The sequence below is a fragment of the Ursus maritimus genome, unplaced genomic scaffold (genome assembly GCF_017311325.1).
Source record: "Ursus maritimus isolate PB19 unplaced genomic scaffold, ASM1731132v1 scaffold_3, whole genome shotgun sequence".
Classification (NCBI taxonomy): Eukaryota; Metazoa; Chordata; class Mammalia; order Carnivora; family Ursidae; genus Ursus; species Ursus maritimus.
In genome coordinates this window covers 90,429,851-90,453,267 of record NW_024425563.1, presented here as the reverse complement: position 1 = coordinate 90,453,267, position 23,417 = coordinate 90,429,851, and the positions used below count along the sequence as shown (strand labels likewise).

The 23,417-nt window shown below is 37.3% G+C and overlaps 2 protein-coding genes across 4 annotated transcripts in view; one reads left to right on the top strand and one right to left on the bottom strand.

Moving 5' to 3' along the window:
* Positions 1-6,237, bottom strand: part of SUGCT (succinyl-CoA:glutarate-CoA transferase) — a 678,964-nt gene extending 672,727 nt beyond the window's left edge. Inside the window, exon 1 of one of the 3 annotated variants that reach the window (XM_040644425.1) lies at positions 6,045-6,237. In XM_040644425.1, the coding sequence (XP_040500359.1) occupies positions 6,045-6,158 (114 nt within the window). In that variant the 5' untranslated portion in view covers positions 6,159-6,237. The remainder of the gene's footprint in view (positions 1-6,044) is intronic. The other 2 variants (XM_040644422.1, XM_040644424.1) reach the window with 2 other exon arrangements.
* Positions 6,238-6,540: 303 nt separating this feature from the next.
* On the top strand, positions 6,541-8,549 carry LOC103674592 (M-phase specific PLK1 interacting protein). The gene is made up of 2 exons (XM_008703502.2): positions 6,541-6,973; positions 8,030-8,549. Exons 1-2 carry the CDS (start codon positions 6,635-6,637, stop codon positions 8,228-8,230), a joined length of 540 nt encoding a protein of 179 aa, XP_008701724.2. The 5' UTR covers positions 6,541-6,634; the 3' UTR covers positions 8,231-8,549.
* The last annotated feature ends 14,868 nt before the right edge of the window (positions 8,550-23,417 follow it).

Here is a 23,417-nt window from a genome sequence, read left to right as displayed (position 1 = left end):
GGCTTTTAGAGTTTTGGAGGATGGAGAAGGTAAAACAAAGAGCATGTTTCCGAGTATAGAGGGAGGCCTTAAGGTGTGTTCATGTTACAAACTCTTTTAATACTGTTAATACCAATTATCAAATTGTTCATGAGAAAGGCAGTATTAACATATACTGGTACCAGCAGTGTATGAAAATGGTATTTATTCTCCACCATCTTCTATAACCCTGGATATGATCTCTTGGTTTTGTGGGAATTTTTTTTTTACTTCTTTGTTGCAAATTTGACAGTTCAAAATTTGCATGTCACTGTCATTTCAATTTGCATTTAATGACTTCTGAAATTAAATTCTGAAATAGTTTTTCATATATGTTCTTGTTTCATGTCTTTTCTTATAAATTATTCTTATAAGTTCTCATAAATTATTTTGCCCCATATAGTTAAGGCACATTTATCTTATTATTAATTTGTATGGATTCTTTGTGCAGTGAGAATATTAACCTTTTATCATTCACTTTTTGTGAAAGTAACTTTTCCCTATCTCTTGTTTGCTTTTTGAGTTATACTGGAACTTCGCTTTCAAAAAATCATTTTACTTTCCACCTCTGGTATTGTTTCAGGATTCCTCAAGACTACCCACACTTCCAGTGATTTGCTAAAAGGATTCACAATACTCAGAATATAGTTGTATTCGTGACTAAGGTTTATTATAGTAAAATGATATATGACAGGATCAGCAAGGGAAAAAGACAAGCAGAGTCTGGAAAAATCCATGCTTCTTATGTTCTCTTCCTTCTGTGAGGGGCCACGCCAAGTAGCTTCTTTCTCCAGAAACAAAAAAAAAGAGCAACATGTCCAATGCTTCTGCTCTGGGAAGTCTGTTACAAACTCAGAATCTAAGGTTTTTACTGAGGGCTATTCACAAAGACATGCTCTGCTTCCCATGTACCAAAATTCCAGACTCAGAGCAAAAGGAGGTTCACCATAAATCACGAGGATTGTACAAACCATCTAGGCACCCTTATTTTAGGAAGCAGTTCAAGGGCCAAGTTCCCAGATGCCATCCAAGGTCTAAACTTCTAAAATGGTCCTTCTAAAGACAGCAGCCTGAGGGGTGCCAGGGTGGCTCAGTCGGTTAAATATCCAACTCCTGATTTCGGCTCAGGTCATGATCTCAGGGTCCTGAGATTAAGCCCAGCATCCAGCTCCACACTGGGTGTGGAGCCTGCTTGAGATTCTCTCTCTCCCTCTGCCGCTCCCACTCTCTCTCTCAAAAAATAAATAAATACATAAAAATTTCAAAAAGTAATAATAAAGACAGCAGCCTGAGGCCTGCTATGTTAACTCTTCTCTGCACAGGTACCATGCAACCCCAGATTACACAAATGCTTATGTATGGGTGGGTTTCCCATTTAAAAAGCTTTTATTTTCCTATTTAAAGATTTAAACTACCTAACGCTTATTTTTTTTCTATTTCAATATTAATATTAATTTTGCTTCTTCGATAAGCAATTAATATTTTTTCTTGCTTTCTGTTTTTTTTTAACACTTCAGGTTACCTACAAAATGTACGTATTGTTTTTATAATTGGAAAAATACGAAAATACACCTTCCAGTGAAATTAAAATTTTCTAATTTCAAGATAAAAATTTGTGTCTTGAAAACAATAGTTACACTCTCTTACATTTTCCTTCATATTGAAGTACTCTGTCAGCAATTTTATTCTCAATGAAAATTTTTTTAAGTGTGAGTTAATGCTTTAACACCTATGTTACACCTGAATAAAGAATATTAGTCTACAGGGGCACCTGGGTGACTCAGTCGGTTAAGTGTCTGCCTTCAGCTCAAGTCATGATCCCGGGGTCCTGGGATCCAGCCCCCATGTCCAGCTCCCTGCTCAGTGGGGAGCCTGCTTCTCCCTCTCCCTCTGCTTGCTGCTCCCCCTGCTTGTGCTCCCTCTCCCTCTCAGTCAAATAAATAAATAAAATCTTTAAAAATATATGAATTTTTAAAAAAGAATATTAGTCTACAAAGAAGTAATTATGTATAAAACAATTCACCCATGCTTGACTACCACCGACAATGCAAACACGCTTAGAGCTGAAAAGAAGATGATTTACAGTGAAGTTTGGCTCTCAGAGAGTCCTAAGAACAAGCTGCTTCTAATACTTGCTTTGTCAATGAAAATATTATGCAGGTTATAGGTAAGTGATCTACTGTGTTCAGTATAGGCCTAACCCTATCAATGAGTGAACTAATCACATCCTAGAGATATACTGACTTTTTCACTACTGGAAGTCTTTAACATGAAACAGCTAATAACAGGACCTCTATAAGAAAAACAGAGATAATCTGAAAGTTTAGGAAATATTAAGGTAAAGCTTATACTCTAAGTATATATACAAACATCTCTATACATAAAAATTATTAAATATATTCTCCCGTAATACAAAGTGTTTTACATCAAAAACGTATGTTTTTAATATTTACATTTATGCAGTTTTAGCCTGAGAGTAAACGCAAGGTTCTGGAGCAGAGATCAGAGTTATTATTACTTAAACCGAGAAATGTACCACTTTTCCCACACCTAATACGCCACAGGCATCATAACGAGAGCCAGTTGGTTAGGCCTATACATAGAGGGTTGTTAAACCACAGGAAGGTCCCCAAAAGTATGAATCTGGAAGTATGTATATTATAGAGGACCAACTGCTACCTTTCCCTAAGAAAGGCAGAAAAAAAGCCAATCTTCCTAATGTAAGCAAATTCTCCTTAGAAAAGGGAAGGTCTCAGAGTTCTAACCCTTTGGAATGTAAATACATGTCTCCCAGGGAAGATTAACTTCACAGGGTTTACAATCTCCATCTTGAATGTCTCCCAGGCTCTGAGTTTTATAACCCTTTGAAAAAAGAAACAAGCTTCCTGGGCATTCTCTAACAATCTAATCTCTTAACAATCTTTTAACTTCCAAGTCTTGCCCTTCAACCCAGGTTCCAGTTTTGTTGGCTTAAAAAAGCTGTGCCCGTGCAGAAACATGAAAATATACACTTTTTGATAGTACACAGTAAAACAAACCAAAACATGTATATTTGCAGCCCCTGTTAATATGTGACACCTCCTGAAATATTGGCTTTCACACCCTTTCTGGAGAGCTCTGGGAATTCTTCAGAGGTGCCCCAGAAGCCTCTTTTCAGAGGGCCATTTAGAGGTGCAGAGTGAGCAGGGCTATGAAACCCCAATTCCTGCCTCAAATACAGCCCATCTGCTCTCAAAATTTGGGCTTCCAATAAGGGTTTTTGAAGATAAGACTCAACAACCAAAAAAAAAAAAAAAAATTGAAATCCACTAGAAAAAGAAAAAAAAACACCAAAAAATCTTAGGCAACCTAAATAAAAATCTTGTCTTATAGAAACAGACATGGTTCCATTTACATTTACAAATAAATTTCCTTGGCTTGGTGCTCTTACTTGCATTAATATGAAACCTATAAAACACCCACCACCACAAAGTTAACCAATTATTTCTGGGGCTCCCCATATAGTTCACAGGTACTCAGAAAGTTCTTGTCTGTTGATGTCCTATGTATACAATGCCACTTGAAAAAAGTACCTAAACACTTCCAATGAAAGCAATGGCCTATCCAGTACCCTGTTTTCTACTACCGATCCTCCCTGAACAGTGCTGTAATTCTCTTTTGGAGGGAACCAAAACCTCTGTTGCTCACAAATATAAGACGTGCCCTTTTCTTTCTACAGGACTCAGACTTCAGGGAGCAGCCGCCATACTCTCATATCCACCATCCCAGTTCCTCACTTTTCTACTTTCAGATAACCCAACATAAAACTTCCTACCCCTCCCCTCACCTCTCTTCCGCTGAACTTACCACCATAAAAAGGAATTCAATACAAACATGCCTCAGACCCACAGTTCAGGCACACAGACTGCAATTCCCACGCTAAGACATGGGAAGACTCTAACGACATTTACAAAGATTCAATATTAAGGTTATACGTGCTAATCTCTAAATCTAAAATAATATGCTATACAGCACTTTCAAAATTTTACAATATTTATCTATTGCATTTTTCAAAGGGCAGACTGGGTGGCTCAGTCGGTTAAGCATCTGCCTTAGGCTCAGGTCATGATCCCAGGGTCCTGGGATGGAGTCCATGTTGGGCTCCCTGATCAGTAAGGAGTCTGCTTCTTCCTCCTCTCCCTCTGCCCCTCCTCCCCGCTCATGGCCCCCCCACCCGCCCCTCTCTCAAATAAATAAATGAAAATCTTTAAAAAAAAAAAAAATAGGACAGACTGATTGCCAATTCATTTATCTTTACTTAGGGGGGAAAAAATCTCCTGAGATTCAAAAAGCCTGAGTTCTGATTGCACCTCTGCTTGTTATGTGAACTTAAGCAAGTCACTTAACTTCTCTTGGCCTATTTCTCATCCCTAAAAGGGCAAATGGCCTATTCTCAGAAGTGACCCAAGTGGAATCTGGAGTTTTCATACAATTATTAAGGATTAACTCTCCCTCAACCCTCATATATACCTGCAAACCTGATGAAAGGTACACTGTTATATATAATCTACCTGTCAAAAATTTTGCACTGTATTTCTTCCCTTCCCCCATTTCTAATGAAAGTTCATATGTGTAGACATATGAACAAGAAAGACATCACTATAGGGAAGAACATTCTAGAAATGTAAGCCAAGTAAAAAGACAATACAGTATTTTAATCAATTCTGCAAATCACTTGCCAGTTATAAAAAAAATTATCAAAGGTAATTTTGGTCCCCACCGCCCTCATTCTTCTGCTCCCTCTACCCAAACAAGCAGACTGGTTGATGATATAGAAGATAAAACAAGTGAGAATCACTGAACAATAATGATGCGACCAACGCAATCGTTCATTCAATAAATATTTGAGCGCCCAATTACCAGACATTAAGCTAAGCACCAAAGACAACGCCCAAAAGCTAAATTTTTGGCCAAGACAGAGAAATACACATTCAAGTGGATCATCTGGGGTCCTCACACCTTCACTGCATCACTAAGCCTTGATGGCATTATCCTGACTTGACTGATTGTACATTTGTGTCTAAAGGAGAAATTAGGCGAACAGAATTCCCAGAGAATAAATAACAGAAAGTCATCTGTGTCTCCACTCCTCAAGGAGGATGCAAACTGAGAGGACATCACACTTCGGCTAGCCTTGTCACCCGGCATGTCACAGGGGCAGTGAGGAACGGCAGCTGCAAGGTGTACAAGCTCAGGTCCCGGCCACCCGCTGGACTGTGATTTCAGGAGTCCTAAAGTTCTTTAAGATTCTGTTTCCCACGAGCTGATTTCACGAGTCATAGCGGACTACCATTCCCACACTCTGAGGGAGTAACCAAAGTTCTATAAACGGTGGTAAATTTAAGCCACATCTTCTTAATAAAATTCTGGGACAGGTGTCTGGTACAAAAGCGTTTTATTAGACATTAGGCGTCATGCTTGGATTAGCACGTTTTTCTTTATAACCAAAAGTCTGTGGAACAGTCAAGATTTTCAGAGCTTTGGTCAGTGTGCTCTTTGAAAAATCAGCATCTCTGCCTCGGAGCCAAGCCATCTCCTTAACCCGCTTCCATTTAACAAGAACAAGGAAGGGAGTAAAGTCCGAGCTTACACACAGCCTCTCCCCCAGTTCTGCAGAGCTGCACTCTGAAATCCTTTCTGAAATGCAGCCGGGGGGTACCTTTTCAAAGTGAGTTAAACTCGGGAGACGAGTCAGGGTAGGGTAAGGGACAGAGGCGAGGCGTCCCCCCAGTACGACCGCGCAGGGGCGAGCTCTCGGCCCCCGGCCGGGACGCCGAGCAGGGTGACCCCGGGGCGGCCGGGGCGCGGGGTCAGGCCGGCCGCGGGGCCACCGAGCGAGGGCCGCTAGAGGCGGGAAAGGCCGAAGGGTGGGCTGCGGTGCCAGGAGACACTTCGGGAAAGAGCGGGCGCTCGCCCCATGGCGCCGCCCGAGGGGGAGACTGGGGCCGGGGTCCCCTTCGCCGCCCGGACCGCGTCTCGGAGGGTACCTGACTGCGGGCGGCCGGTCCACAAACCCCTCCCGCCGCCCAGGCGGAAGAGAAGGCGGGTTCTCCGCACAGCCGCGACCCTCGCCAGCTTCGCCAGCATCGCGCGCCTCTCATATATCCTAGGTCCCGGCGTGAGGAAAGAGCGCAGCGCGCGCGCTCCGCCCGCCGCCGCAGGGGGCGCCCGCGAGCATCTCAGGCCCCGCCCACTGGGCCGGGCCCCGACGGGCTGTGCTTGTCCCGCAGTGCTTTCCGGGCGGTGCGTTCTAGTCCGTGCAGTCGTCTCGTAGGTCCGTCCCGAGCAAGCACCGCAAGACCATAAAGGCCTTTGCTGGAGCCGAGTATTCGGGCTTTCTGTTGTCTTTCTTCTTCCTCTTGCCTGTACTTAAATCCGCTTAATCTCTACCCAGTTCAGTAACCCACTTCTACCCTGCGCCTGACGGAACCCTTGTGAGGCCGGAACCAATATGCTGTACTGCGCTGGAGGCCAGAGGACCGTTTTGACAGAGGACCACCGAGTCTGTGGGAAGGGTTGGTCGGGCCAGTTCCGGCGGGAGAACGCGGCAGTGAGGTCTTCGTCTTCGTCTCCTGAAATGCACCGACAGAATTTTCGACCCCCGACTCCTCCCTACCCCGGCGCGGGTGTAGGAGGTTGGGGTAGCGGGAGCAGCTTCCGGGGTACCCCGGGCGGAGGCGGACCGCGGCCGCCCTCCCCTCGGGACGGGTACGGGAGTCCGCACCACACGCCGCCGTACGGGCCCCGGTCTAGGCCCTACGGGAGCAGCCACTCTCCGCGACACGGCGGCAGCTTCCCGGGGGGCCGATTCGGGTCTCCGTCCCCTGGCGGCTACCCTGGCTCCTACTCCAAGTCCCCCGCGGGGTCCCAGCAGCAATTCGGCTACTCCCCAGGGCAGCAGCAGACCCACCCCCAGGTAATAATAGCCAGCGTTTGCCGAGCTCTTACTGTATGGCAGGCATGGTACTAATAATAATCCCTTTACATGGATTATTTTGTCTGATCCTCTATGAGGTGAGATACTATTGTTGGCCCTGTTTTGCAGATGAGTAAACTGAGGCTGAGAGAGAAGTTAAGTAACTTACTTTAGGTGACCTTAAGTAGCAGAGCTGTGCTTTCGGTTTCTAGAGCCCTCCTGCTTTGAACTAGCACACTGCCATTCCTACACAGATTTCCCTCATTCCCTATCCTTTGCCAGGGACCTTGCCAGTTCGTCTGAGTAAATTATTCTCCGAGGTGTAAAAAAGCGAACGAATCCCCAGCGTGGAGCTCATCTGAGTTACAGGGTTATAGACTGGTGCAATTTTCCCACTACTGGCACACTCTTTTGGCGAGGGCGGGGCCTGGGAGGAAGGGATGGGGAGAGGAGCTTCAAACTACACTGGCTTCTGCTCCAAGTCTTAAGGAAAAATCGGTGATTTTGGAAGTTTCCCATTCCTCTCAGTGAGAGTGAACACAGGAGACCAAGGGAGTATTTCTGGTGTGTCTAGGATTTCTGTGGTTTAAAACTTGCACGGTTTTCTACTTCTCGTTGTGCTAAACCAACCCCACCCCTTTTGAGTCTGGAGCTAAGTAGATAATAGGATGGAAAGGTTCTTGAAATTTTGAAGCTGTAGGGTTTAAAAAAAGTTTTAATTCCCCTCCAGAAAAAAAGGTGGAAATTTTGAGGAAAAATTGAAACATAATTTCTTATTTCATCGCCAGTCGTTAGTTCTGCAAAGTTATTACATTAGAAATCCAAAAGTATTTGAGCTGACAGTTGACATGGAATTATCAGTAACTGAGTATGTCAAATTGGCTTAAATACTTTTACAAACAAAAACGCTAGATTAAAGGAAGAATGGACTTTGCAGTTGAACATGTTTGGGTTCAAAACGCAACTTTTAACTAACAATGTGATTCCCCACTAGCTTTTAAAAATGCCAGTTATCTCTACAAAACATTTTTTTAACTGATGATTTTTTTTCTAAAGGGTTCTCCAAGGACATCTACACCATTTGGATCAGGGCGTGGTAGAGAAAAAAGAATGTCTAATGAGTTGGAAAATTATTTCAAGCCTTCAATGCTTGAAGACCCTTGGGCTGGCCTAGAACCAGTATCTGTAGTGGATATTAACCAACAATACAGCAGTACTCAAACATTCACAGGCAAAAAAGGAAGATACTTTTGTTAACTTTTCTGAAATTCACCCGGAAGCTTCATGTGTCAGGAACATCTTGGACAAAACTTTTACTCATGTAATTAAGTTGAACCCTAAGATGGTGACTTTGAATAATTAGTTGAGTCTTCTTGGTATTTTTCGTCATATCAAGTATTGTTGATATTAGAGAAGACATACAGTAGAATAATTTGCAGTATTTAGCTCTTTGGAAGTGCCTACCACATTTTAGAAGATTTACAGTTTCCAAATACTTAACATTCATGGTTATATAATGGACATTTGTCTTTCAATGGTTTTCCAATGTTTTAAAATAAAACATTTTGTCTTTCTAGATATATTGTGGTTTTGTCATATGCTAAAGAAGTAGAATTATTAAAATAATGCCTGTAACCACTTGCTTAGAATTCATAGATATTTTGCATACTACTTTTGAAAATGAAATAAACCATCCTTTGAGCTGTAGACAGTTCTATATTTGTTCACAGGGAAAGAGGGTAAAGGAAGAGAACAGAAAAGAATTCTATTCATATTTATTATAACCATTGTTCTTTTTGCACATTTTATGTAATGCTTTTGTAAATGCGTTGAAACTTAATTGAAAGTCACAGAAACCCACTTAAAGGGTATTTATACTTTTTATACTCATTTAACTGGAAAGGGCAATAATAGACCTATTTCTTGCATAGCAAGGTTAAAGTGTTCTGTATCTGAATTTCTCAACATCTCTCAGTATTGTGGAGTCATTTTCTCTTGAGCCAAGGAAGATGGGTACCAGCAGTCTGAAATCACTTCCTTTGTGAAGAGAACATCTCCCAACACTGTCCATCCCAAGAAACATCTCCCAACACTGTCCATGCCTGCATCATGTTTCTGTAGTCCTGAACCAATAACTGCCCAAGGCACTGAGGCCTAGCTTGAACTATGAATCTCCCCTATAATGAGACAGGGTCTCATAATCTTTAGACCCGCTATGCCTGCCTGGATTAGAAAAGTGGTTTTCCAAAGGAAGAGATGCTACATGTGTATACCTACATTAACTGTTTCTCCCCAAATTTTTAAACAAAACTAAGTGTTCTAACATTCAGGTTTGTTAGATATTTTGAGATCACAACATCATGAAGAGAGAGCTAGTTAAAATTCTCTTTAAACATTCCCAAACAAACCTCTAAAAATGAAATGGTCACACTACCTATTTGAGCCATACTCAGTTCTTATCTATTAGGTCACTCGCTGTGGCAAAGAAGAAAAGGAGAAGGGAAGGAGTTCAGATTAATAGAAGCTCCGCGACAGCCAGGACTATTTCTACCAGTTAAAAGCTGGATGAGTTATTTAACTTCTCTATGCCTCAATTTTTTCATATGTAAAATGAAAGTAGTACCCATGTCATAGAGGTGTTGTGTTTGAGGATTAAAAGGGTTTATATGTGTGCAACTCTTAGGCCAGAGCCTGGCACATAGTAAGCACTCAATAAATGGTAGCTATTACTTTCTCATTCACCCCTATAGAGCCTCAGCTGCTAGAATGATGTCTGGGAAATAGTAGGTGCTTAATAAATATTTGGTGAATGAATGCAGACATTCTGATTATAACTACTGTATTGCTCTGCCTTGTCTCCTATTATAAAAGGGATAGTAAATTAGTAATTTTCCCCAATATTTTAAAGGAAATGTCTTTATTCTCTAACATCTTGTCTTTCCCAGATGATTTGAGGTCATGAAGTGTGATGAAAGTAGAATACTTTTGTAAACCTTTTAATGAATTTTATAGGTAAGAAATACTATCTTTAGGAAATGGCATTTGGAAATAATTATTAAACCACCTCTTAGAGATCACTGGGTTATTAGCAAAGATGAAAAAGGAAGGAAGGATTTTGTGCCAATGTATTCATAGTGTATTTGGAAGATACACAAATTGTAACAGTTTTAATGGTTTACATACATTTTATTTCACTGTAAGTATAATATTAAACAACTAAATATAAAATTTCTTGCCAAGGCACCAACATCCACTTCCAGAGCTGACCTCTGACTTTCCTAAGAGAAACTTTTGTCCTCGGGAAAGGTGCATTACTGTTTGGCTCTAGTTGGTAGTGTATTCAGTTATCCAAATTCTTGAGACATTGATAATTTGGTTTGTTTCTATTATTAGTCTATCTTTGTTTAGCTGAATGAATGGATCATTCTTTAAAATGAGAATAATTGTTTTTTAGTGTTCCAAAATACACATTTTTACCTCCATAGAAATGAAAATTTTTAGAAAAATTTTTAGTTAAGTATGCATCTTAAGTATTCGGGTAACTAAAGAACAGAAGTTGGTCTTCAAACAAGGGTGTGTGTACTTCTGGGAGTCTTCAGCCTTTCAAGGGAAATGCAGGCATAGAAACCTTTCCAGATCCTCAGTTCCCATAAATACTCTTTGTTAAAATGATCTGTCTAAAGAACATTTCCATGTTCAGTGGATTATGCCAGTTCTCCTTTTTACCCTCTGCCTTTTCATAATCACCCTCTCCCACTTTACATAAGAAAACTATGGCAAGCTTGTGTTTTATAAAAATAACCCCAACAATACGTCAGGTCCCACATAGTCTTACAGAACTTTGCACTATCCCATCAAGATGTGGAGTTACATCCCTTCCCTTTCAACCTGTTCTGAACAGACCTTTCTGACTGCCCAATTTAAGAAAGTACAGCGGAAGTTCGTTTTCATTATGAGTGAAGTGTGGTCTTAGAAGTGGGTTTATTGGCCCATGTGGAGATGTTCAGAATTCAGATGTGTTGTCAAGTAAGAGATAGTATGATGACAGTTTTTTGTTTAATGGCCTTGCCTTTTTTATTTCCTGACTTCAAAAAATCATTTTTCCTGTGGGTGAATCATGTGAAAGTAAAGCAGAGAGCAAGAACATAACATGAAGGTAAAGTTACCTTATTTTTAGGCAACAAACGAATGATAAGATTATTTGCCTTATCTATTTTAGAATATTCAAAATTGGTACAAAAGCATGATGGGTTTTGGTGAATGCTGTCAAGCAAACTATTTTCACCATTCTCCCTAACAGTAACGAGCCTGATAAATACGTCTCAAACCTGTCTCAGCATAATTAGCATAGTTTCAAGGAGGAAGAAGTTAGAAGTTCCATGTTTGTTTCTGACATACTAATACTAGATTTTCCAGTGAAAAGATCCCATATCAAAGGTAAGTTCATGATTGTATATTTTTCAGATTCTTAGGAGAAACATTTTTATTAACCTTTACCAGTTCATTATCAGATTCTGTAAATCCATATTAATTTTTTAGCTGGCCCAACTCTTCTTTCTTATTTCCTACTTTTTCATTCTTAACATGTATTTAGGTTTAAGTTAACATAAACATATTATGGGTTTTATTGTAAATAAAACACATAATAGTCATCAATATACCTTGCATGTTTCCTGAACTTGCTAGTGATTCATTATCTTTTTTTGCTCCTAATTTCTGCAATCTAATTTTTCATCTAATCTAAGACACTAGTGTATGATTCACTATTACATACCACTTAGTAAAATCACTGCCCATTAAATTATGATATGCCATCAATTGTAAGATGCATCCCAATTTCAGAAATGTTAAAATGGTATCTTAGTTTGATAAAATACTATAAACAATAATCATAAAAGCAGAACATATACTCATGTATAGGTAAATGGAATAAATATCCCCAAAATATACACTAGGACAGAGTGTATTTAATTTTAGAAAATCAGTTTAGTTAGGATTAATTCTTCCTTTCCAGATATTTATATTACATTCTAATTCTGTAAAAAACATGATTGTTTTTCAAACATAAAATTTCTAATCTATATAGAATTATCCTCAAGTAATCTATGCGATTTCCGGTTCTGTGGGGGGCATTTTTACTCAGTTGTGTCTTAATTTTAAGTTCCATAAGCAAGATGACTAAGTGAAAGAGTTACAAATAAGTCTTACTAAACTTAATCTTTGGTTAACTTTCTAAAGAATTAAGGAAAATGGCTTGAACAACAAGGTCTTTAGTGAGGGTGATTTTCAATTCTTTGCTTTCAGAATTGAAGAAAGCTCAATCAGATTGTCAATTAAAATCATTAAAAATAATTTGATGACAGACTCGGTTTATAATTTTTGGCATATAACTTAAAAAGAGTCCAAGAATTGAATGGCATCACTATAACAGAATTCTTTCTGTCCCTTTTTACTATATAAGTGCATTTTCTCAGCAGTTATATCTATACATAAAAAATAGTAGTAAAATTGATGTGTTCTAGCAGTGGCAGAATTGATCCGTGAATATGTGAAAATACAGCACTACCATCTCATTGAGATACATTTCCAATAAGACTTCCTTTGGTTTTTTTTTCATCTTTTGAATAGTAATGATAATACAGACAATAATGTTCAACACTTGGAGCTTTCTAGTTGTTGGAAATGTATTTTTTTAATTTCTAAAAATATTTCAGTATATATGTTTTTCATGTATTTTGAGACAGATGTATAATAGAGTATCAGAAGACTTTGAAGCAATACACTATTGCAATGAGATAAAATTACATGGGAGAGTACAGTGGAGATATGAATTAAGAATAACATAGCATAAAATTTCTGATAACTATTTTAAGGAGTGATGGTGAATTTCAAATTGCTGCGATACATCGTTCAGCTGGATACCTTAGTAATGTACTAGATTTAGCTTAAAATTTCAATATTACAGAAATGACTTCTTTACAATTTTTAAGATTAGGTAAAAATGTTTTTATATTAACTTGAACATTATAAGAGTGTATATTACTTTTCAAAATTATTTTAGAGAATATATGACCAGAAATTTTAAAGGTCTCCAGCAGAGAAGGAAGAAAGGGAATATAGTAAACTATAAATCCAAAAGAAATCAGGGAAGGAAGTAAAAGTAAAAGTGACAGTAGTAAGTCCAAATAGATCTACAATGAATCTAAGAAAAATAAAAATTCATTTTAAAGAAACATCAGATTGGATTAGGAAAATGGAATCCATCTATTTGCTGGTTTTATAAAGATACATCTAAAATAAAGGGTTATAAGGGTGTGTAGGTGGCTGTTGTTAAGCAACTGACTCATGGTTTTGGCTCAGGTCATGATGTCAGGGTCGTAAGATCAACCCCCACTCCACGCTGGGCATGGAGCCTGCTTAAGATTCTATTCCTCCCCCCAAATGTGCTCTCTGTCAAAAAAGGAAAATAAAAAGTAAAACGAAAGGTTATAAAATAAGGGTTATAAAAAGATTCAAATTCACAGAGGGGACTTATAGCACATCTCCACCAGACATGGATATAGCAAACAGATGTGGAATTTGTAAGGATGGAAATGATGCACAAAACAGAGTTATAGACAATATACGCATATTATTGTTTTCAGGTACACACAGCATATAATAATTTTTATAAGTGTTCTAAATCAGAAAGAGCCTGCAAATGTCAAAGATTTGATTGCTATGCAGACCGTGTTTTCTAACCAAAATTTAAAAACAAGAAGTACCCTCTGTCAAAAAAATAAAATAAGTCCATGAAACAGAAGACAAACTGTAGAGAATGTCAAGAAAGCAAAAGCCTATTCTTTGGATAAACTAAATGAAAATTGACAAAGGGGGGAAAAAGAAGAAAAAATACACAATATTAACCTTTGGTATTACATCAGAAACAATCCAAAAAAAAAAAAAAAAAGACTATAGTAGGAAAAGAATACTGATGGAATCACCAAGAAGGATAATGCAGTAGTGAAAGAAATCTTCATTATTTTATCATCCTTTATTTTTTTTTTTATTCCATTGCCCCAAGTATTGGATCATATTTTAAGGAGGTATAAAAGAAGTCCAGAGACACTATCCATGTAAACTTTTTAAGCTTCCATTGAGCACAGTTAGGAATTTGTCTTTTTTTATTTTGCATTCATATGACAAAGAAAAAACAGGTGTTTCATGATTGGTAGACAAATGAGCACTCTGGGTTCTAACCCTACCTATAAATTTTCAGATGTCAGTATCCCAGAAAATTTTCCTCAAATTCAGGAATCAATGAGTGAACATACATTTCTAAGGAGAAAAGGAAATACATCCTCATCTAGTTAGTCATCCAAGGATGAAGAAAGGACTTCACACAATACTGTGTCATAAGAACATCTTTTGTGTTTGTTCATCGTAATTTACGTGGTAGAGTTTGTGAGACAAATTTTAAAGGCAGGTGCATATTCAAAGGTGATTGAAATGAAATAAATGATATAAAAGTGAAAAATCAGTTGGACTGGCCATTCTAATTGGTGTTTACAAATCTAAAAGTGAAAATGTTTTGCAAGTATGAAGCACAGAGGATAGCCATCCTCTACCAAAATGTGACATCAAAGTTTTAAACTATATTGCATTTTGAAGATTCAAGTGTAAGAAGAACCAGAAGGAATACTAATTCAGAGCCCATTAGAGATATACTTGAAATCTGGAGTCAAGATTTCTAAGTTGAATAGGATTTAGGCTCATGGCAGTTAAGGAATGTCCATTGCATTTGAGGTACATTACCTAACATCTCCTATATTAATACTGTGAAAACCAGGAAAATAACAAAAATTTGGATTTGCTATGTTTATATTTTTATTCAAATTTCTAGTAATGTTCTATCTCACTATATTTTATTCTGTACATTTTGCTAAACTTAAAGTACTTTTAAAAATTAAAAGGGTCTTTTGAACCCAGATGGCAAATGATGTTTATTTTTTTTCTGGTATACTGAGCATTAAGATGAAGAAACTACATTACTGATAGAGGCTTTGAAAGTCACTCAAACATAGTATGACCAAAGTATTTGAAAACAGATGAAAAATTTTTTAGAAAAGGACATGATCAAAATTGACTCAAACAGAATAGGAAGCCAGAATAAACAAATAGCCATGATAGATACTGAGTTAATAATCATTCTTAATGCCTGTATCACAAAAACTTACTAAAAGAAAAAGAAATATCCAATGTAGCCTACAATCTTCATATTAACTTGATCTGAAGTCTGACCAAGGACCTATATGTGGAAATTTTACAATCTTTAACTTATGAATATAATCATCAAAAATCGTTAATAAGATCACAATTCAGCAATTACCCAACAAAAGAAAAGTGAAGAAAAGGCTAACAGTGTGTGTATCAGGATTGCAATGATGTTTTGGCATCTGGAAATTTATTTCTATGTTAACACCTGATTAAAGGAGAGGATCTATACTAATAACTCACTAGGTGAAGACAAAGCATTTCTTAAAACTACACAAAAGTCTTTGAGAAGTGGGAACGGAAGACATCTGAGGTATGAGAGTTGTAAAGGGAGAGAAGAAACTAAACCTATTTGCAGATGATGTCTGTGTACAACTCCAAGGGAGGCAAACTTTTAAACTATTGCTCTGGATCCAAGAGCAATACACAGTTACAGCATTACACCAACCAAAGAAGACAGTAGGTAAAAATGGCGCATTGTCCATAGCAAGCTGCAATAAATCTTGCAGGGGTGAAACTACAGAGAAAACTGAAAAGCATTTTCGAAGAACTTTTTAAAAAGCATGGCTAAATGGAGAGTTTATTCATGGATGGAAAGACAATACTGTAAATATGCCCATTCTTAAATTATAAATTCAGTCCAATAAAAATCTCAAAATAATCCTTATAGACCTTGCAAAATGATCCAAATATTTATATGGAAGAAGAAATGGTCAAGATTAGTCATAGTAATGTTGAAAAATGTAAGCAGACTTGCTCTACCAGATTAAAAAAAAAAAAACTAATGACTGGCGCAGGAATAAACAGACTAATGACACAAAAATAGAGACCTCAGAAACTCACACATTTATAGAAACTTGATATATGGTTAAGATAGCACTGCAAGTCACTGGGGAAAGGACAGACAGTAAGTGCTAACAAGTCAAATATTTAGGCTTATGAAAAAAGTAAAAGTGGATCCTTACACCATTCAAAAGCAAATTTTCAAATAGAATAAAGACCCAAATGTGAACAGTAAAACAAACACACACAAAAACTGGAAGAAAACATAAGCAGAAGCATTTTTTTTTATGACCTTGTAAGAGGGGAGGGTTTCTTTTTTTTTTTTTTTTCAAGATTTTATTTATTTATTTGACAGAGCAAGCACACAAACAGGGAAGCAGCAGAGGGAGAGGGAGAAGCAGGCTCTCCACTGAGCAGGGAGCCCAACTCGGGGCTTGATCCCAGAACCCTGGGATAGTGATCTGAGCCAAAGACAGACACTTAACCGGCTGAGCTACCCAGGCGGCCCAGGGAAGGACTTCTTACAGCAAATAGGAAAACCATATAAAATGTTGACAAACTTGACTATTAAAAACTCAACAAATGGCATTATAAACAAAGTTAAAAGATGGGATTTTTTTTTTTCTCTAAAATAAATAACTAAAATCTTTTTAAAAGGAAGGGGGGCGGTGCCTGGGTCGCTCAGTTGATTAAGCTTCTGACTCTTGGTTTCAGCTCAGGTCATGATCTCAGTGTTATGCGATCAAGTCCACATTGGGCTCCACACTCAGTGGAGAGTCTGCCTGAGATTCTTTCCCCCTCCCTCTACCTTCCCCTCTGCTTCTCCCCCTGCTCTCTCTCACTCTCTCTCCAAAATAAATAAATAAGATCTTTTTTAAAAATGGGATTTTTACAACACACATAACTAGCAAATTATATCTAGAATATGTAAAGAATTCCTACAATTCAATGAAAAAGTCAAGAAACTCAATGAGCCAAGAAAGACAATTATAGAAGAGCAAATCCCTATGGACAATAAGTACATGAGTCCCCAGTAATTATAAGAATATAAAATGAAGTCACAGTGAGCTATCACATCACACTTTAACAGCAACACAAAGTTGTCAGAGCATGAACACAAGTTCTCACAAAAAGTATAATATGGTAGAACCACTTTGCAGAGCATTTGGTGATATAGCAAAGCTAAAGATGCTCAATGCCCTGAAACCCAGCAAATCCACATCTAGCTATTGTGGAACAAGATTATTATCATTATTATTAGTGTAATTCAAACTTGTCTAAAATTGTAACTGAGGTCATTAGCCAAAGTCAGAAAAGGTTGTAATAGGAAAGCTTTCTGAGACTGTCAAAAGTACTTTGGAGAATACAAATATGTTTAGAAAAGTTTTTTAAAAGTTAGAGAATATTTGCATAGCAGTTATAAATTCTAAGTTAAATGTTAAGTGTTTGTTCACTCAGAAGACCAAAGACATTCCTATAATATTCTTAAGATTTGTATTTATTATTGTCCTCCAAGGATTATTACCTATCAACATGAGGTTATAGAAAAGTTAACTATTAAAAATATTAGTGCATAAAATTTATGTTTATTTACCTAAAGTTGTGGTAGGTGGATTTGCTCACAAACTTTACATAATAACCTGCTGACCATGATCTCATTGTCTTTACAATGAACTCAACATAAAAATATATTTAAATCTCTTACTGAATAAAGTATCTGAAAACCTCTTTGCAGAAATTATTTTTGCAAATAAAATAGAGAATTAAAACATGAACATTATTTTCTTCTGCAATATATAACCTAGAAAAATACTTGCTCTTGTATCTTTGCAGAGATAAATTTGAGAATGTTCTGTGCAGTGATATTTGTAAGAGCAAAAGATTGGCAATAATTTAAATGACCATCAATATGAAAAAGGTTACTTAAGTAAGTTGTAAATTCGCAAAATATAATAGAATTCAGCAATCAAATTAATGAGCTACATGACACAATATTAATAAATCCAAAATAATCTTACATAAAGAAGAGCAAAAAAATAAAAGCTAGTGATATTCTTAATATTCTTTACATGAAAATTTAAAAGTCTGCCAAACAATAAAGTAAAGTAGTATAAAAGCATGAATGAGAGTAAGGAATACTATTCATGATAGTAATAATTTTGGGGTAGGGGATATAAGCTTCAAATGAATTTCAGTGGCTGGGTAGGTGGGTGTGTATTATAAGCTACTAAGTACTAAATACTAAGATTTATTAAGACTGGCTATGAGGTATACATGTTTGTTTTATTTTCCTCATTTCTTCAAAATATTTTGTAATAAAAAATGCACTCTGACCTCTTAACTCATTCTATAATGCCAGAATCACCCAAATACAAAAACCAGACAGAGATTGCAAGATAGGAATACTGAACACCATTATCATGAATAGAGATACCAAATCATCAGCAAAATATTAGCAAATTGAATCCAACAATATATTAAAAGAGTTATATACCATGAACAAGTGGGATTCCAGATATGCAAGTCTGATTCAGTATTCAAAAATCAATGTAATTCATCATATTAACAAGCTGAAGAAGACAAATCATACGATCTTATCAATATATGCGGAAAAAGTATTTGACAAAATCCAGCACCCATTCATGATTAAAACTTTCTACAAACTAGGAATAAAAAGAACTTTCTCAATTGAAGAAAGAATATCTACAAAAACCTACAACTAGTATCCTACTAAATGGTGAGAAAATAGGTTTCAGTGAAGATTAAGAACAAGGCAAGGATATCGCCTCTCATTATCACTTTTCAATGTACTGGAAGTCCCCCCCAAAAAAAAAGAACGAAATTAAGGCATACAAATTGAAAAGAAAATAAACCCTATTCACAAATGACACTATTGTCTATGCAGAAAATCACAACCCAAAACAAAACAAAAACCTGAAGTAAGCAATTACAAAAAGCTTGCAGTATACAAAGTTAATATATCAAAGTTAATTGCTTTCTTATATACAGCAATGAATAATTAAAATTTGAACCTAAAAATCCAATATGGTGGCGTCCCTGGATGGCACAGTCAGTTGAGCAGCCAACTCTTGGTTTCACCTCAGGTTGTGATCTCAGGGTTGTGAGATTGAGCCCCAAGTCAGGCTCCACACTAAATCTGCTTGGGACTCCCTCTCCCCCTGCCTACCCACCTCCACCCCCTGCTCTTACTCCCCGCCCAAATAAATAAATAAATCTTTTTTAAAAATCCAAAATGGCTTACATTAGCACCCAAAAAAAACCAAAACAAAACTAAGTATAAATCTAACAAAATATATACAAGATCTCTATGAGGAAAACTGCAAAACTGGTAAATGGAGATACGCCATGTACACAGGTAGGAAGACTCAATAATGTCAAGATACCAGTTCTTCCCAATTTGATTTATTGATTCAGTGCAGTCCCAATCAAAATCCCAAGAAATAATTGTGCAAATATTGACAAATCAATCTAAAGCTTAATTGAATTTAATAAGCAAAAGACTGTAAATTTTAATTATAAAAGCAAAATAGCCAACACAATATCAAAGAAGAACATAGTTGGAGAACTGGCACTATCAGATTTCAAGACTTCCTATAAAGCTACAGTAACCAGAACTATGTGATATTGGTGAAAGAATAGACAACCAGGTCAATGGAGCAGAATACAGACACCAGAAATAGACCAACACAAATATAGTCAAGTGATAAAGGGTCAAAGGCAATTCAGTGGAGAAAGGACAGTCTTTCAACAAATGGCACTAGAACAACTGGAAATCTACAGGCCATAAAAAGTGAATCTAGAAGTACGCCTTTCAAAAAAAAATTAACTGAATGAATCATAGACCTACATGTAAAACAAACCTATAAAAGAAGATAACATAAGAAAATCCAGGTAACCTTGGCTGTGGTGATGACAGATACAACACTAAAAGCATGATCCATAAAAGAAAAAGTAAGTTAAACTTCATTAACTTTGAAAATTTCTCTGCCAGACAGTGTTCAGAGAACGAAAAGTCAAGCCATGGATGGGGAGAAAACATTTGCAAAACAATGAGATACTGTTGTTACAGTGGCTAATCCAATGGCTAAAATCTAAAACACTGACAACACTAAATGTTTCCAAGGCCATAGAGCAACAGAAATCTTTATGCCTTGCTAGGGAGAATGCAAAATGGTGGCAATTTCGTAAAAAACTAAACGATCTCATATCAAATGATCCAGCAATCACATTCCTTGGTATTTACACGAATGAGCTGTAAACATTTCCACACAAAAACCTGCACATTTGTATTTATAACAGCTTTATTCATAATTGCCAAAACTTGGAAGCAACCACACATCCTTCAATAGGTAACAAACTGTGGTACATCTATACAATGGAGTTACCCAGCAATAAAAAGAAATGAGTTACCAAGTCACGAAAAGTCAAGGAGAAAATTTAGAAGCATATTGGTAACTGAAAGAAGTCAATCTGAAAAGCCTACACATCCTATCATTCCACCAACGTGACGTTCTGGAAAAAGCAAAACTGGGAAGACAGTTAAAAAGACCAGTCGTTTGTCAGAAGTTGGAAGGGGTTGACAGGTGGAGGGACGAATGAGTAGGTGAAGCACGGGATTTTTAGGGCAGGGAAGCTATTCTGTATGGTGCTGTTAATGGTGGAAATGTGTCATTATATACTGACCCACACCCACAGCGTGCACAGCACAAAGAGTGAACTCTAATCTATGACCTTATATGTTATATAATGTATTGATAATGGCTCATCAGCTGTAACAAGTGTACCACACTAATGCGAGATGTTAATAGCAGGGGAAATGGGGAAAGAGGGAGGATGAGGGGGTATGTGGGAACTTTCTGTGTTTTCTACTCATTTTTCTGTGAACCTCAAGTGAGAAAAATAAAGTCTGTTAATTTAAAATTTTTTTTACTTTGACTTCAGTGTGGAAAACAGAGTTGATCATAGATTCTTGAAGACCATTTAGTAAGCCACTGAGATAATCAGGGTCAGAGATGGTCATGAATTGCATTAAGAAAGTGACAGGGGAGCTGAAAATGGATGGATTCCAGGAATAAGGAGGCTTATAGTATTAGTCCTACAGCTTACTTCTGTGTGAGAGAAGGTATTATTTCTTCTTTGTTTTTCTCTCAGTCCCATTACCTTATATATAATCTGTGTTAAGTGCCAATGCCTAGAATTGAATTGTCACTGGAACACCTAAATTCTCTATACCTTTAAATATACATTTGCAAAAATCATTCAACACAAATTAAATATTATAAACATGTATATAGAAAATACTTCAACTGGCGTTCAACTTTCATTCACCTTCTGTTGTTGGAAAGCCGTTTTGTTTTTTTAAATACTCCGACTCTTTTGCACCCAGTTTCTGAATTGAAATCTGGTTTTGCCAGTTAGATACTCTTGCCCAAGATTTGGGAAGCAGAAGTAAGCCAGAGTCGTCTTCAGCGTGCCACTATTTAGAAAGATTGTGGTTTTCCTGAGAAGATTCCAAGGTTCATTTGCCAGCCTTCTATCTTATTCCCTAGGGCCTGGATGCAGTTGGCTTCCTGTTATCTAGATGCAGTTGCTGCTGGTAGTGTCTCCAGTTCTAGTCTGCCCTCAGTGCATTAACCTCCCTATGGACGACTTCTGTATTTTCAGAGAGCATTCCAGGGCCCAACTTAGGTCCTGTTCCTTCAGGTGTCTAGTGGTGTTAGGAGAACCTTCCCACTTAATAAATACAGTGTATTTTGTTTCATGTCTTGAACTCTGATTGGTTAGATGTAACACAATCCGTAGAGATACTAAAAGTAAAGTTTTGCTGTTATCTGGAAATCCCTCTTAGTTTGCTCTTGTAATGGGGAATGAGGAATGGGAAGAGAACAGATAGATAATCCTGCAAGGCTGAAATTGTTACATACAGAGCAACTTTCATTACCTCACCATACAGTATCAGTGAATGTCTGGGCCACATAGATTATCCAAATCCTGATAGGTCACTAACTTTTTAATAGTTAAGACTTATTGAAGAAAGAGCACCAAAAACCAATGCCTATGAGGCTAGAGTAACAAGAGTCAAAGGAAACTGTCAAAATTTTATTTTTCTTTAGGTGACCATATTGTCTGGGGTAAATATACTTGGTGGGGTTTCATGACTCTAACACTCAAAATTTCTTTTTTTTTTTTTAATTTAAATCAATTTAACATACAGCGTATTATTAGTTTCAGAGGTAGAATTTAGTGATTCATCAGTTGCATATAACACCCAGTGCTCATTACATCATGTGCCCTCCTTAATTCCCATCACCCACCTCCCCTCCAGCAACCCTTGTTTCATATGGTTGAGAGTTTCCTTTGGTTTGTCTCCATCTCTGATTTCATCTTATTTTTTCCTTCCCTTCCCCTATGTTCATCTGTTTTGTTTCTTAAATTCCACATATGAGTGAAATCATATGGTATTTGTCTTTCTCTGATTTATTTCCCTAAACATAATACCCTTTAGTTCCATCCACATCATTGCAAATGGCAAGATTTCATTCTTTTTGATGGCTGATTAACATTCCATTGTATATATACACCACATCTTTATCCATTCATCTGTCGACAGACATCTGGGCTCTTTCCATAGCTTGGCTATTGTGGACATTGCTGCTATAAACATTGGGGTACATGTGCCCCTTTGGATCACTATGTTTGTATCCTTTGGATAAATACCTAGTATCTAGTACTCAAATTTCATTTCCTCTTTTTTATTTTATAATTAGGGTAAGCTTTCACCATAAGAAAGTATCAGCATGCTTTTCATTTGTTTTGTTTTGATTTTATCAAATGACCTTTAAACATACTAGATCTGTAATTTGATGCTGCTGAAACAACATTAAATAAATAGTCATATTACCATTCCCTTTGATCTTTTAAATTGTTATTAATCCTTTGGAAGTCAGAATCCCTAATACTTCTTGTAGAACAGTGAGCTCTGTGTTGCTGAAGCACCTTTGACATTAAGCTATGAGAGAAAGGATGGGAGGGGCAAGAAGAGGAGCCATTTCTCATGCCATCTTTTTCTGACCTGCTTTTACATGTGATAGAAGCTGAGAAATTAATCGCTTTGTAAGTTTGTACTTAATGCCTGATGCAGAAATGCAATGACGCCAGGTTTTCCCACTTTTCAAATGACTCCTAGAATCTGGACTTTTTTACAAAAACCCTCCCAGTTTCAAACTAATTCTTTAAATGTGTAAACACTTTGAGTAAAAGAAAACCACGTGTAAGCTGAATCCCCACGTTGGCTCATCAGTTTGTGACCTTTGTTCTGAGTGATTAGCAGAGAAATGTATACATGTTGTCCCTTAGTAAACGCTTTTAATGTCACTCAGGAAATGCT